General features: G+C 42.2%; 1 protein-coding gene across 1 annotated transcript in view; it reads left to right on the top strand.

The window, feature by feature from the left end:
• The window catches only part of pgbd5 (piggyBac transposable element derived 5), a 28,230-nt gene that overhangs the window by 970 nt on the left and 11,718 nt on the right, over nucleotides 1-15,542 (top strand). The window contains exons 2-4 of the mRNA XM_037124304.1: nucleotides 6,433-6,863; nucleotides 11,006-11,140; nucleotides 15,307-15,487. Coding sequence (XP_036980199.1) covers nucleotides 6,433-6,863; nucleotides 11,006-11,140; nucleotides 15,307-15,487 — 747 coding nt within the window. The remainder of the gene's footprint in view (nucleotides 1-6,432; nucleotides 6,864-11,005; nucleotides 11,141-15,306; nucleotides 15,488-15,542) is intronic.

The raw sequence follows: 15,542 nt of genomic DNA, 5'->3' as shown, positions 1-15,542 counted from the left end.
AGGACTAATAACTGTATTCACAGGAGACACAAGCTCAAGGCTCCCTGATATTTGGCTGTACACTTTCTCCTCTAGTGTGTGTGTGTGTGTGGGAATCGTGACAGTCAAACAGCACAGTGCACCCACACTGTTCCGTCTCTCTTGTCTTTCTTTGCCTCAGTCTGTCTTTGTGGTAAGTGCCCAAAAGCAGCAGCTCACACTTATTGTTCTCACGCTGCTACAGCACCGTCTCTGCTCCCTAACAGCTTTTATCCATTTAACCATCGCTACACTACAGGATGGATCGAGGAGAAGGGTGTTTGGGTTTTACAGTGCAGCGCCTCCTGTCAGGCTTCAGCTTGAACCAAAGGCAATCGGTGGAAACTGCCATCCTGTATCCGCCGTGACATGTTGCACTGTGGCACCCTCGGAGGTGAACGGGCATATGGCTGTAGCAGATATGGACCGAGCCCCGGTCAGCTGCTCACGCACTGGAAACAAGCACGAAACACACACACTGAATAAAATGCTCAATATCGAGTGCATGCAAAGTGCCAGGAAACCGCTGGAAATGAGTGGAAACTGCTGTGGTTGTGTGCAAAGATGATTTGTTTTGCACATCGTTCTAGCAGCAGAAAGATGAACTGCTTTAAGAATTCAGAATAAAAGACCAGATATGATCGTGAGATGAACATTTCTGACAACTGTGTGTCTGCTGCTTTATGTTGTAGCATTGTAATGATTCTGGAATTTCTAACTTTGACATCATACTTGAAAAATATTGACATTCAATAAAGCTTTTTCGTTCCGTGGAAACAGTTTGTCTCAAGATTAGGGGCATAAAATCATGGATTTTTAGATGTAGATGTTTCTAGGTTGTTGGTCCGTCCTATTCTTGGGAAGGAAGAGGATGAAATGATTTCACATCATAATATTCTGCATAAAAAGTTCTGGCCATTATTCAACTCCAGGGAAGGGATTATGAAAGATAGGACCGTGGATGGCTGGTAAAAATACTTGGTGAATTTTCATGAACATCCTGACATGGATGATTTGAAAAAGCAGTTTAGCTTGTTGAAGTTTTGTCATTTATAGATTTACTGATTATTTTGGATTGCCACAAGGGATGAGCATGCACGTTTCAAACCTGTCCTCATGGCTGACCGCTCAGCTTCTCCACCACAAGAAATAATACTTTGGGTGTGTGGAAATCAGTTTGCACAACACTCTCTCTTAACAAAATGTGACGTCAAGTGATTTGTATGTTTTAGTGCTATCTTAAGAGTTTTGAGTGATGATGGTTGTTGGGATAATATTGTGAATTGCAGTTTTTTTTGTCCAGGATAATCATGACAGGAAATTTTCATATCATACTATCAGCTCATGAACAGCAACTTAACTGGTGCACGGCAGCATGCAACCATCAGGCGGCTGTATTTTGACATGTTGGACAACACTAGCATGGTGCCCATATTGAAGCCGGTTGCATTGGCCTGCATCAGCGAGCGGGTCACCAAACTAAACCCTGAACAGCTGTTTACTTGTATCCATGTTCCAGATTTGATTTCCACTCAGCTCAGTCATCCAGCTAACTTCAGTAATCCTGCTCTGTGAGACGAGGCCCAGATATGGAAAATAGCAACGGAGCCTGATTCACTTATCCCAAATAATCTGAACCGCGCCGAGCCGAGCTGCACCAGGAGAGCTTCTCTGGTGAGAGAAAGGTTTCAGGATGTTCTTTACTGCCATGCACATCCTGCTCTGTCCTGCTCTGTTTGACTGTTTTTTTGTGTTGCTCTGTTGACTTAAGCTCACGAGGCAGCAGGTGTGTCTGTCTGCCTTGTGTAGTCGGGTCTGGGTGTGCACAGATACAGTTATAGAGATTGTTTGTGCATGCACAGTTGGCGTGGGTGTGGCGCCGCCATCCTGCACCAGGGTCGAGATGATTAACTGACTGGTTGGATGCAGGACTCCCGGGGCGCATAATCACACTTCAGACATCAAGTAGCCAAGAGCGCAGTCTTGGTTGATCAACATAAATATGTATCTCCACAGATGTTAAGGGCACGGGATGGGAAGCCGTTTTTAGCTTGATGAGGATTCTGATAAGTCATCCAGTTCTGGAAATATCAGCAATATTTAATCAAGTGTCTAGCTGTCCGCTCACCTGTCTGTCTGGCTGTACACTTCTCTCTCTCTCTCTGTCTGTCTGTCTGTGCTTCTTACTGTCTGTCGGCGACAGTGCTGACACAGACCCAGTTTTGATGTGACGGCTCGACTCCTCGGAGACTGTGCACCACGTACATAAATCATCAGCCACCGTCATAAAGCATCGACTCAGCCTCACACAAACTCCCTCCAACCAATTTGTGTGTTTGTTTTTTTTTCCTCCTCGCTTTGGAACAGGTAGCAGATGTTTTAAAACCACGCTGAGTTCGCTGGCTTGCATTAAAAATGCGGTTTACCCAAGGTCAAGTTCATAGGTGATGTGGGTTGCCTTCACTTGAGTGTGAGAGTATTTCCCCGTGCGGTGTGTGAGAGGTGGTGAAGGACCGAGCGGAGGATTGTGAAGCATACATCCACATCTCCGATTATGTAACCACCTTATCGTGAAGTCGGAGGGAATTAAAAAGCTATTTATTCATTTGCTCTGCTCAGTGCGTCCGACAGATTACTGGCCATCTCCATATGTCAGTTTGTCTGCCTGACCCAGTATTCTGTCTGTCATGTCTGTGTTTCTGTTTCCTCTTTGCAAATCCATTATGGAAAAAAACAACATGCACAGACACATGAAAGGAAATTTGATAGTGCTGTCGTTTTATGCATGCATAATTTAGAGGGCAACTCTTATCGCTGCAATAAAAAGAAAACCAGAATTAGAATACTTGGATATGCAGAGACAAAAAACTAAACTACTACTAAAAATCCAGAGTCCAACTTGAGTAACACTAAACATATTGTAGAGTTCTGGTGAAAAAGTCACAAAGTTTCAGGTATTAAATACATTCAAGTATCAAGGTGTAAAAGTACATTCTACATGTAAATGCTTGTACACCGTATGCGTACTGTGCATACTTATTATCCACTGGGAAATTTATCTGATCGGATATTCACTTTCCTGATTAGCAGAATTTTTTTTTTTTTTTTCAATTGCTGAAAGGTAATCTGCAATGCAACTAGTAACTAAAGTTATCAATTAAATGTGTTTTACTGGAGTATGAAATACAATATTTACCTGCAGTGGAAGTATAAATTAGCAGAAATTGAAAATACTTAAGTAAACACCAAATTGTACTTAGGTAGAGAAGTTGAGCGAATGTGCTCAGTTGATAAGTAATCCTTTTTTTTTTTGCTGTGTTCTGCTGTCGAAAGAAATTAATCCGAGCAAATAATCATCTAAATACGAACAAAGTGTGTTGTTAGCGTCTTAGCTCTAAGCACAGCGTAACGTAATGCTTAGCAGAAGAACACGGATGATTTTAGATGTGCTTTGGCCCACATTCAAAATCTGACATACTCTATTTAAATTGACATCAGATGATTATTAAATTATTAATATTGCGGTATTAATTTAAGTATATTGCTTGACCATAGATATAAATAAACCACGCACAAGTTCATGTGCTCTTTATGTGATTTCCACTAAAACCTGAGCTCTAAGCGCGTTTCGTCGACATGGAGGGTTTATCCCCCTCGTCTACATGTTAATCTCTCATTCTCAAATCCACGGCTATAAAAGCTCGACCAGGCAGATGTTTGTCCCCCGACAATAGAAAATACTACAACAGCTCCCAATCAGGAGGGATTATATGTCTGTCTGCAACGTAGGTGGAGTTTCGTAATGAGCGCTGTGGGAAATACATTTCAGAGCTTCCCCTTGTAGACAAACATCAGCTGATATTAGAAATATGTAAATAGGTAAACGTCTGATCCAGTTTCATCAGAGTGATGTAGGCAGGACTGAGGTTCAGCTGGCAGCCATGTGTAAAGAAAAATCTATGGAGGAAATTCCATTATACATAAAAATGATGAGCTCTTCCTCCGACTGTATTTTTGGCTCGCTCCCCAGATGAGCTGAGGTGAGTCATTTCTCCTCGGCGGACCTTCCATCTGAATGTCTGATGTTTTTTTATCGTGGAGTGTCTCGCTCTGAGGAAGCTACGCTGGATTTTACATTCAGCTTTCAAGTCTAATGGAATGCAAATGAGTAGATTTTGAGCCGTGGCCCCGCTGCTGCTGCCGTCTTGGCTGAGAGCAGCAGCGTTTGTGGGCGTGCTTGTGCTCTGCTCTGTGGTTTTCCTCTTCTTGTCCTCCTCCACATGTTGCTTAAACAGTCTGGGTTCAAGTCTTGTACACATTATCTTAGACTTGACATTAAGAGACTGAAAGACCTTCGTTATTTTGTTTGCATCCAACTACTCAGGACTCGAGAATGGATGTAGAGAGTGAAAACCGTGTTCCACGCTGCTCAGAGATAATGAGATTGTGCTGTTCAATTGAGCCCGAAGTTGTTCCGCTCAACATCTGAAATTCCCTCTCACAGATCCAACAGCCTTTTAAAAAATCTTTAATTTACTGGAGTAAACACATCAAGCCAATAGCTAAAAGCTCACAGAGATTTTAAATGGGAGGTAAATATCAGTGTCCTCTACGTAAACTAGTGAATAACATGTGCAAGAGGGAAAACTGCTTCTTAGGAAGTGCAGCGAAGTCATTCTCGCTATCTGGAGAGACAGACTGACAGTCACTATAATATTACATTACTGATATCACATGTGTGAAAGATCGCTGCTGAGTAGCTTCAAAAGAACCTATTATATGATAAAAATCATTTATGAATATTTTTAAGTGATATTTGAGGTTACAAGCAAGAATGTGCACCAGGCAGGCTGAGCCTGACCAACAGATGAATATTTTTGTAACACTATACAGGGTTTAAAAAGATAAACTGTATAGTCTTCTGTTTCTATACAGTGTTTATGAACAGATTATTTTATTCAGTCACTGGGGAAAACGGCCTCTAAACAAAGCTTTACCAAACAGCAGGCATGTCTCACCTGTTTTAAGCTAACTATTTTAACTGTTTGAAACTTAAGTAACTATATCAGCTATTTTAAATGTTAATTGCTGTAAGCTAACTAATTGCATTTTCGATTAGCGTACTTCAAGATTACAATTTGAACTATTATTTAACTACTTTAAGCTAACTGGTCTGTTTTGAACTTTGAAATAATTTAGGCGAGTTATTTTAATTGTTAATTACTTTACAATAACTATTTGATCTTTATTTATTTAGGCTATCTAGTATCTGAAGTTGGCCACCTTGAAGATAATATTTCTCTTTTGCTAAATATGCCAACTGTTAGCCTACTTGAAGCTAACTATTTTAACTGTTAACCACTTATTACTCTAAGCTAACAATTTTAATGGTTAATTGTTTAAGCTAACTGTCTAAATGTACTGAGCCTACTAGGTCTAACATTAACTAATGACCAATTATCCCTTTTAACAAACAGGTTAGCTCACTGAGGAACACTATTTCAAGGCTACAACTGTTTCAGCTGACTTGAAATCAGGACATTTTTTAATCAAGTTTTTCAATCAGTGAAGATACTGCACACTTAATTTTCCAGTGTTTCCCATGGGTACGCAACTTGTACCCCTGGAGGGACGTAGTCACTTGGTGTGTATAGTTTTGGTTAACACAGACACAGGTCCGTTGTTACCAGCATACACTATCCATGCTCGAACGGGTGCATCCAGTTTTTGGTTAAACATGTAAATGTAGCTGTTAAAACAACACCATCTTCCATCACAATGCTTCACTGTCAGTATGATATCAGACATCTTTCATTCATGGCTCCCCCTGGACGCGACTCACAGATCAAAACATGTTTTTGACTCGTAGCCTGCCATATCACTAAAGCAACGAGACACTGAAATTTTCCGCGAGCAGAGAAAGACCGCGCTGTGACGAGGATCACAGTATGGTGGCTGTCATGTTGTGTAAACTTTCTAACTGCTGCCCTGGGCTTGTGACATACTCACCAAACACTGCTGCGGCTGATTCAAGAGAAAGTACAGTGATTCTATGAATGCGATGTGCACTTCTGACCTCAGCTGAAGGTTTCTCTTTCTTTTTCTCACAGCTTCCCTTTTTCCTTTATGAGATGACAATAGAGTTTACGTAAGCAAGAAACAGTTAGTATGCATCCCACTCAGCCTTGGCAGTTACAGCTCAATACAATCTAACTTCATCCCGTCTTACAGTGAAAAAGAGAAATCTTCCTTTTGGTCAAGTCAATCAAATTGCAGGCGTGGTGCCAGACTTTAAAAACTTGGATTAAGTGATGGTTGTGTCTGGGAGTTAGCCCATATGGGACTCTCAATCTGTCAATCTGTCCATTTTCCTCCATCACAATTTTTCACACTTTTTTTTTCCCCTCGATTCAGGCCCGGCTCAGAAGATGTCAGCCACCGCCACAGCCTTGGACTTCTTCCAGCTCTTCGTCCCGGACAATTGCATCCAAAACATGGTCGTCCAGACTAACATGTATGCCAAGAAGTTCCAGGAGCGCTTTGGCTCTGACGAAGGCTGGCGTCCGGTCACAGCCCAGGAGATCAAGGCCTTTCTGGGCTTTGTCACCTCGACCAGTGTGCACCGCTGCGAGTCGGTGCTCAGCATCTGGAGCTCGGGCTTCTTCAGCAACCGGAGCATCGCCCTCAAAATGAGCCAGTCACGCTTCGAGAAGATCCTCAAGTACTTCCACATCGTGGCTTTCCGGCCGTCACAGGGGAGCAACCAGGGCCTGTACAAGATCCAGCCCTTCCTGGACTCGCTGCAGCAGTCGTTCAGCTGCACTTTCAGACCTTCACAGACGCAGGTGAGGGCACTCATCTTTCCCTAAAGTTACATGGGACACTCTTCATATAGACAGAGAGTATATACACTGTACGTATCTCATTCTCATACTGATTCTCCATTCAAGTTCACAGTTCACAGTTGCAGCAGCATCTTTGAACTCAGCAAACAGCAAGTTTTGCACGAAAATTGTGCAATTTGTTAAACAGTAGCTAACTGTTAACTATTTGCTAGAGAATAAGGGCAAACATACTCAATAGCTCCCACAAGGTGTCTTAGTTTGAAAACTGTCTACACAGCATGTATTTTTGTGCACTTTTTTTTAACAGACTCCCTCCAGAGTACTTACTTCAACTTGTGTTCAGTCACACTGTATGCATTAGATCTACATTTATGCAACTGGGGCAGTGGAGCGCCAGCCTTGCTGCTCTATTTTAGGTGGGCTGGAGTTTTTTTCTCAACTCCTACTTCAGTTTCCTTTCCAGATGAGCAGCAGCACAGCAGACTATAAAGCACCAGCAATTGAAAAACCTGACTGAAGTAGGACCTGTTAAATCTATTTGACACTTGAGATCGTTCTCATGCTCGTGTCCAACTTGATTACAGTATTGTCAGTATGTTATGGCAAAAAACAGGAAATTAAATGAATACATTTGCTCTGCTTGAGCAAGGAGAGACAGAAACTGAAAATAAAGCATAAAACGTGTCAAACAGCAGTGTGAAAAGTAACCATAGCAGGGTCTTTCATCCTGATGTCAACACAAAAATGACATTTCACTTCATACAGTATCAATTGTTATGTGAGGAGGGACCATAAGGTAGATTTTGAAAGTATCCCAATACAAAAAAAATCCAACTCCCTCCAAAAAACACATTTGTGTTGAGAAATTTTAGCGGCACTTTCTCTGCTCGCTAACAGAGCTAACAGAGGCTAACGGGCTAATAGAGCTAACAGAGGCTAACAGGCTGATAGAGCTAGCAGAGGCTAACGACACACACAGACACCAGATTTTCTGGTTTCTTATTTGACCTTAAGAACCAGAATAATACTGAATACTTATACAGAAAAATACTCCTAAACTAACCTAACCTAACCTACCAATCCTAGCCTCTTTCATTCGACTACAAATTCATGTACATATTCAGAGTCTGGTTAGAAGGGGAGCACCGGGGGTGGCTAATCATATTCCGGTGGGATCTGGGGGCCACCCCTGGAGCCGTGGTTGAGCTCTTAAAAATTAATGAATTTCTGGGAAGTAGTTGATTAAATTTCTTTTCGGCCTTTCTGCAGTGTGAGTGCTATAACATCATCTTCACTGTGAAAGATGATCTCAGCGCTGCGATGCATTTGGGGATACAGGCTCTTAACGACGACCCCCCCTCCTCACAACCACATCTCATGCACTATGTAATATTACCATCAGAATGGCTTAAATGTAAATGTTGATGAGTTAATCTAATTGTGAAGTAGTAAAGGGTTTGTTGAACTACAGTTTCACATTAGTGCGCTCCCTCTAAAAACAACTTGGCGACAACAACGAGGGCAGGCCGGCTCTCCGACGAGCATGTGTGTGTGCCATTAGCAGTGACATGTGTATCTAGGCCAGTTTGTTTTATCTGCTAGTTTTCTGTGCCAGGGGCAGAGAGTGGGCCCAGATAGTGAGAGTGGCACAGACAGAAACTGTTGCTCCACGATGGAAGAGTAATCTACCCGTTTAATGACTGAGGCAAGTGTAAGGGAAGCAGTTGATGTACTGATTCAGGTTTGAGCTCCAATTAGGGCCGATCAATATATAAAAAAAACTACGACTTTCACTGGAATGGTATTGTTTGCATTTCAGTGTTACCGAAACTGAAGTGTGTCTCTGTAGAACCACAGTGCTTCATTTCTATTATGGTGTGACACATTTATCCAGAAACAATTCCTAGGAAAAAGTCCAAATCCCGCAATACTAGGTTTGATATTTTTGAAGAAAATAAGCTAACATTTTCATTTGAGAGGCTGTGATGAGAGAATTTCCGTTATTTTTTGCTTTAAAAATGACTATTTTGATGATCAGTTTAGTGGCTGATTTAATTTCTTCTTGCTTCGATCAACTCATCAAATGATCGGCAAACAACTTCAGCTCTGCTGTTGATTGGGAGGGATCTTGGTGGTCAGATGTTTTGTTCTGACACAGGATGTATCTCGACATGTGAGTCTGTGTGACCTGGCTTTATCTGCCACTTTAGCATTATTCAACATGATGAGTGTGTGCGTCTGCACGTCTGAATATTTTTGCTAACATGTGAATAACATCGGTGCCGAACATTAACATGTTATGTCAGCTCCCACTGACAGCGACACATATTCCGCGTCAGCCTTGCAGTCTCGCAGCGGCGTCGGTGATCTGTTAACACAGCTTTGTATCGATTTGCAAGTGTAAAATCCTTGAGAGCGTTTGTCAGTCGTCACAGGACATCCACTGCGAGACGAGCAAGTGAGTGGACGGATGGATTTTCCTCCCTTCCTCTGTCCGACGGAGCATAAGTAGACCCATGCAAATGATTTACAGTCATGGTGCAAATGTGACCACCTTATTTTCAGCTGTTGGGATGAGGTGTGGAGAAATATCTGCTGCAGGAGCACACAGCTGCGCTAACGTGGCAGCTACAAAGATGAGATATTTCTTAAAAGGCCATTGTGGTTTGGGTGATGTCATCCATCCAAGGGCTAGATAGCCTCATTAATTTTCCATTCGCTCAGTCCATAACTCACATTTGACTTGGAAATGACTTGTTGCACTCACTCGTAGGGGCAGGAGAGAGCTGTTGGTCACTTCTCAATTCAGCTTTAGTCAAATCAAGATGGAGCATGAGGAGGCGGCGAGGGAGGATACCGGAGGAAGGGAGAGACGAGAGAAATTTGAAATGCAAATATTTGTTGTGTGGTTAAAAGCGTCTCGTGGAGATATTTGGCCGGGTTTCCAGTGTGTTGTTTAATCGTCCTGGAAAGGGCCAGAAAATATTTGTGCTCTGCTAATGCCTCTGTTTGTGTGTTTGTAAGCCGGTTTGAATCTCTTCTTTAATCCATCCACAGTATCTGATTTGACCTGAGCAATAATGAATATACAAGAGGGGGGTGGCACAGTTCATAATATATCCTAAAGCCTATGTTCACCCAAGATCCAACTCAAAAAATTACTTCACTGTAACAACAATGCAATATAACGTATAATTAGCAGCATGATGAGGATCTCATTCCAAAAAATAACTCTTCAATGTCATATTGTGCTTTAGTGACGCAAATGGAGGAATTCATTGGGTATTTCAAGCCTGATTATCTTCTACAGGCTAATTCAGAATTGAGATACTTGTGAAATGTTCCAGCTCTGAGTCGTCTGAGGCAAAATCATAAAGCGTGCGCCAAATTTGAAATCGTGTATTAATCGATTTGCACGACGGCAGCAGACAGCAGAACCACTGTGTCTTTGTCATTCTTCTTTTGTTGTTTTGTGATGAACTCGTTTTGTCACAAAGCCTTTTTTTGCCAAATTCACACTCAGATTGAAGCAATGTCTAGAAAGGAGCCTGTTTTTCTTCTCTCTTTTTACATCTCTTAGATGTATTTTTCATTTTGTCTATTTTTCATGGATTCAGTCCGTCGTTATGATAGTCGAGCACAGAACATGAAAGCACCGTCTTTACTTTGTTCATTTTGTTTTTCTAGTGGTTGTGAGACGAAAGTAGCAGACAGCCAGAAAAGAAATCCTGAAGGGGAAAACACATACATGCTAAAGTGAAGGATAAAGCAACAGCTGAGCCAATGAGGAAAGAGTGAAACTGACAAGGGAGAAGGCATTTTCTCTGAATTTGCAGTCAGCTGCACAGTCGAGAGCGTGTTCCTGCTGAGAATTGTGTTTTGTGTTCCTCCCCCTACAGTATCACACTCAAACACATACAAAACTTGTGAGGATCTTCGATTGGCTCTAACCCCTTAGCTGTAATGTTACATCACACACAACCTCGCTCCTGTTCCTCACAGAAGAACACTTTTTTCTTCTCCCTTGTTAAGGCCAGCTACTTCTCCCAGTAACACATTTTGTACTTGTGACATGGTTACATAAAAATCCCTCGAAGACCGAACTCACGTGTAGCAGTAACGCCGCTCTGTGTGCTTTGCAGGTTCTCCACGAGCCGCTGATCGACGAGGATCCAGTGTTCATCACCACCTGTACGGAGAGAGAGCTGAGGAAGAGGAAGAAGAGGAAGTTCAGCCTCTGGGTTCGACAGTGCACCTCCACGGGATTCATCTGCCAGGTAGAAGAAGCAACGCAAAACTCATCAAACGGCAGCGGCGATCAGAATCACAATTTTCAGGAGAATATAAGTTTGTTTATTTGCTGTAAGGGGTATTTTAATATGCTGCTGTCAAACTTCATGGCAGAAATCTAATTCAATTCAGAAAGTCTCCCTGAAGTCAAAAAGCACTTTTGTACATCTTTGATCTTATTATTACTAACTTCAGATCTTATTCTCAGGTTGATGCCTCATTTTGCATTCAGCCAATTACTCGTCAGCACAGCAGAGAATAAATTCACTTGCAGAAAACGAGATGAGATCAAACTCATCTTGACAAAATGACAAAACAGATTTCTTTTTGTCAGATTTCTCTATTGATGTGGTTTCCGAGCTGAACAGCTACTGGCTCAGACCGAGATCTCAGGCAGGCAGACCTGCTCTGCTCGCTAACAGCCTTGCCCTTACCGCAACCTTCCACTCCTACGTCGTTTGCTTATGTAACACCACCGTTTAACTAGGGCCTGGCACCGCAGGAGGACTGACAGACCTGTCCCACTCTGACATTATTTTCCTCTGTCCTCATTACAAAGGGCAGAGGAGAAAACCTGGAAACAGCAACAGCAAGATGATGCCATTTTTATTTTGTCTCGTTAAATGAGTGAAAGGTGACAGCCTGACTGCTTCTGCCCAGTGTCTGTGAGAGAGGATGCCCCGACAAGCTGTCTGTGAAAGTACGCTATTTTCCTCCTGAATGTGGATTGTTAAGTGATTTTTTTTTTACCGCAGTATAAACATTGTTCAGCCACACACAACATATCAGTGAACAACACACAATTGTTTGCAGTGATATACTGAGGAGGACTCTCACTGACATAATGCATTTACCTTCAGGTATCTTGCTTTACAAGATGCAAGGTACAAGGTAATTTAATTGTCATAATACAACACAGGCTTGCCTTACGAAATGAAACTTTAATGCAACATAAATTACAGAACGTGTGTACAGTTATTTCTATACAAATGCACATAGACAAATAGTGCACGAGTTGAATTTGCATCGGGGGAATTGTAAGCAGCAGCAGAATGATGGTGATGGAATATGGTTGTCATCTTCACATCAGAAGTCGGAGTCCGCCTCTCCTCGTCCAGCTGTAGTCCTGCGCTCTGTCTGCACTCACGATCCGCCCGTCGGGTACAACAGCTCGATCTGAGATGGTGTGATGAAGACGGGTCTCTGGGAGCACAACACTCTCTGATCTCACGTTGTTTGGCAGCCTGAGTCTCATTTGTCCCGTTCCTTTACCTGTGATCGGACATCAGCCAGGAGCAGCCTTAAAACAAGCTGGATTCGCATGGCTCTTACTCCGAGTCTCTTCCTCCCTCAGGTGGTCCGGCCCGTCAGGCTGGATTGTCGAAAAGACTTTCTCCTCAAATTCTGATCACAGTATTTCTGCCATAGGAAGAACAAAAAAATGTAGCGTGATTTTGAGGCGCTAGCGGCCACTGCATAGACTAGACTGTTGCAACAATCTCAATTTCTTTATCAACTTTTGTCAAATGCATCTCTGAGATTTTACCATAATGAAAAAAAAAAAAAATCTTTCTAGTCTCCATCACAGAGACACACCACTGATTTCACAGTAACTTTTCCATTGGTTGAAGATTTTCCAAGTGTTCAAGTGAGAACAGATGTTTGTATTTTTTGTACTGACTAAACCAACTCTTTAAATCATGATAACTACACCTGTAACCCTGACCTTTAAGGACATGTTGACAACTTTTTGATTCTGTCTTAAAAATAGCCTGGCGCTCCTGTGAGCATGGCAACAGGTTTTGTTTGCTGTAATCAATTCCTGTGTTCATACTGGAAACAAGATGCATCACAGCAGTGCTTTTACTGTAACTGGGGCATAGAATTTGATCCTTTTCACTGTGTTTTGGGATATTTTATGCCTTTATGAGAACATCTTGAGGACAGAACGGGAGAGAGTGACATCCATCGAATGTCCCCGTCTGGACGATTGTCAAATATTAAGATGGATGACATGACAGCCCATCAAAAGTGAAGCCAGAAGAACTCGATTGATCAAATAATCTCTCTCTAAAGAACATTTCTGTCATTTTTGTAGTTCATATCAGGCTGATTTATGTTCGAGCAAACTTTATCTTATAAATTTGGTTTTAATTAATTATTTGAAGCTTTAAAAATGGGGTGAAACGTCATGATTGACAGCTCAGCACTACCTGTGATTAATTGGGCGGGCGCTTGGGCATGAAACTTCACTGGCTCCTCCGATCGGAGTCTGGCTCCAAATGACGTCACCGGTGCTCAAATCTGGGATGTCTTAGCTTCGTCTTTGAACTATATGAGAAAGTGGAGCCGTGACATTTATCTTTATATCTGTCAGTGGACGGGACTCAAACTGGGTGCCTTTAAGGTAAAGCTTTCTACAGAGCAGCATTGTTAAGAAAGGGCTTTCCACTGCACAGAACCATAAATAGATGGATCTCGTTCGTAAGACTACCCCGCAGGCGAGTGCTTCCTTCTTTAGCCTGGATGTAGTCCAGAATTACATTAGTGGAGGGAGGACAAATCATGATCAGAATTTTAATCTGCCATATATTCCTTTGGGTTCATATCAAATAGAATAACTGAATACTCAAAGTCATTTTTACTTGTCTTCTCAGAACGACATATGCGTAAGAAACATCACCCTGTCATTAAAAGCCATATCCCATCATCCCGTCCATTTAACAAATAAGCATTATCATTCACACTGACTGTGGCCGTTTGGCAGTCACTCTGTCTTTACCAGTCCGCTGTACCCGGACGTGTGTCTGCACTGAGATCTTCTCCCTCTAAATGAATTGTGTCGAGGGAGAGAAAGAAACTCTTAGAAATAAAAACGAGTTAATGGAGTGAATCAATGAGATTCCATTAGCCAGTGCTGCGACACACACACACACACACACACACACACACACACGGAGGCACGGACCGACCACTTAGTGTAATAGCTAAAGGCCTTGCGTAGATGCAGGCTAATCAGGCTAATGCCGTTCAGCTTGTGAACATCAACATAAATGTGAGTGCAACAGGGACACTGAACTGTTTGTGAGTGTACATTTCTACATTTGATGATGGCTTTTCTTTGGAGACACAGCTCCTCTTCGTATTTCTTCTGTGACTCGTACTTTCAAGGGCATCATGTACGAGTGTGTTCAGCTGAGGAGCACCGCTCAGTTTGCCTTGATCCAGGGCATCGTGCCGCTGCAACAACCAGCCAGATGGTCACGTTATCAATATTCACAACCCCCCATCGGTGCACTTGAATAATTTCTGTGATCCCTAAAAGTTTGAAGATAACACATATTTTAAGAAGATTTAAAAAGTTGGGGCCTGATGAAAGTATGAAAACTTAATGGGCAGATATTTGTGAAATCGACCAAGCACATTCATGTCTTTCAGAGGATGAACGCTTTTGTTTGGTGACACCTGGTGAGCTTCCTGCCTTCTGCCACAACATCTGGCCAAAATTGTATTTCTTACCGTATGTTTTGTGCGTTGTGTGCCTTAATGAGAGAATCAACAGAAGAGTGATCACACGAAATGTCAGCTTGCAGGCAGAGGAGTGTTTTAATCTGTACAACATTGGTGGATTGGTGAATGCAAAGTCACCATGACCCACCAGTCACAATGGTCACATTAATAGAAAATATGCCAGGTGAAAGATTACATAACTTGCTCTTAGCAGCCACAAGGACGCCCCAAAATGTTCTCCTCACCCACCAGAGATTTCATGCTCTAATTGGCAGAGTTACCAACCGCACATGTTGGCAGTGTCCATGACAAAAAGATCATGTTTTAGCTAAATGTACCTGTTTTTGTTGCCATAGACACTGCTGGAGAGATTCCAACATCTCATCTACTATATATACACTTACAAATGTTGAAACAAATGAACGACACATATCATTAATTAATCACCGATCACCACAAAGACTTTAACTGATGAAAGTGTATTAACCAACAGAGTTTAGCACAAATAACCAATACTGGCTCATCAAACATATCAAAAATACAATGAAGAAAAAAAAATTAACAGTATTTTCAAAACAGAAATAGAGATTTCTTCTATATCTGTTTTATCTACATGTCCTGTCACTTTCCTCCCACTCTGCAGATCTCCGTCCATCTGAAGGAGGGTCAGGGCACAGACGGTCTGGCCACCCTGAAGAACAAGCCTCAGCTCCACAGCCTCGTGGCCAAGCAGCTCTGCCAGAACATCTCTGGCAAGAACACCATCATCTTCACCGGGCCGTCCATCACGAGCCTCAGCCTCTTCTCCGAATTCAGCAAACAAGGTACGCAGACAAAATGTCAGCAGCAGATATTAGTTCTTCCTTAAAAACAAACACC

Source organism: Acanthopagrus latus, chromosome 15, assembly GCF_904848185.1.
Source record: "Acanthopagrus latus isolate v.2019 chromosome 15, fAcaLat1.1, whole genome shotgun sequence".
Taxonomy (NCBI): Eukaryota; Metazoa; Chordata; class Actinopteri; order Spariformes; family Sparidae; genus Acanthopagrus; species Acanthopagrus latus.
This window is presented reverse-complemented; position numbering and strand designations above follow the sequence as displayed.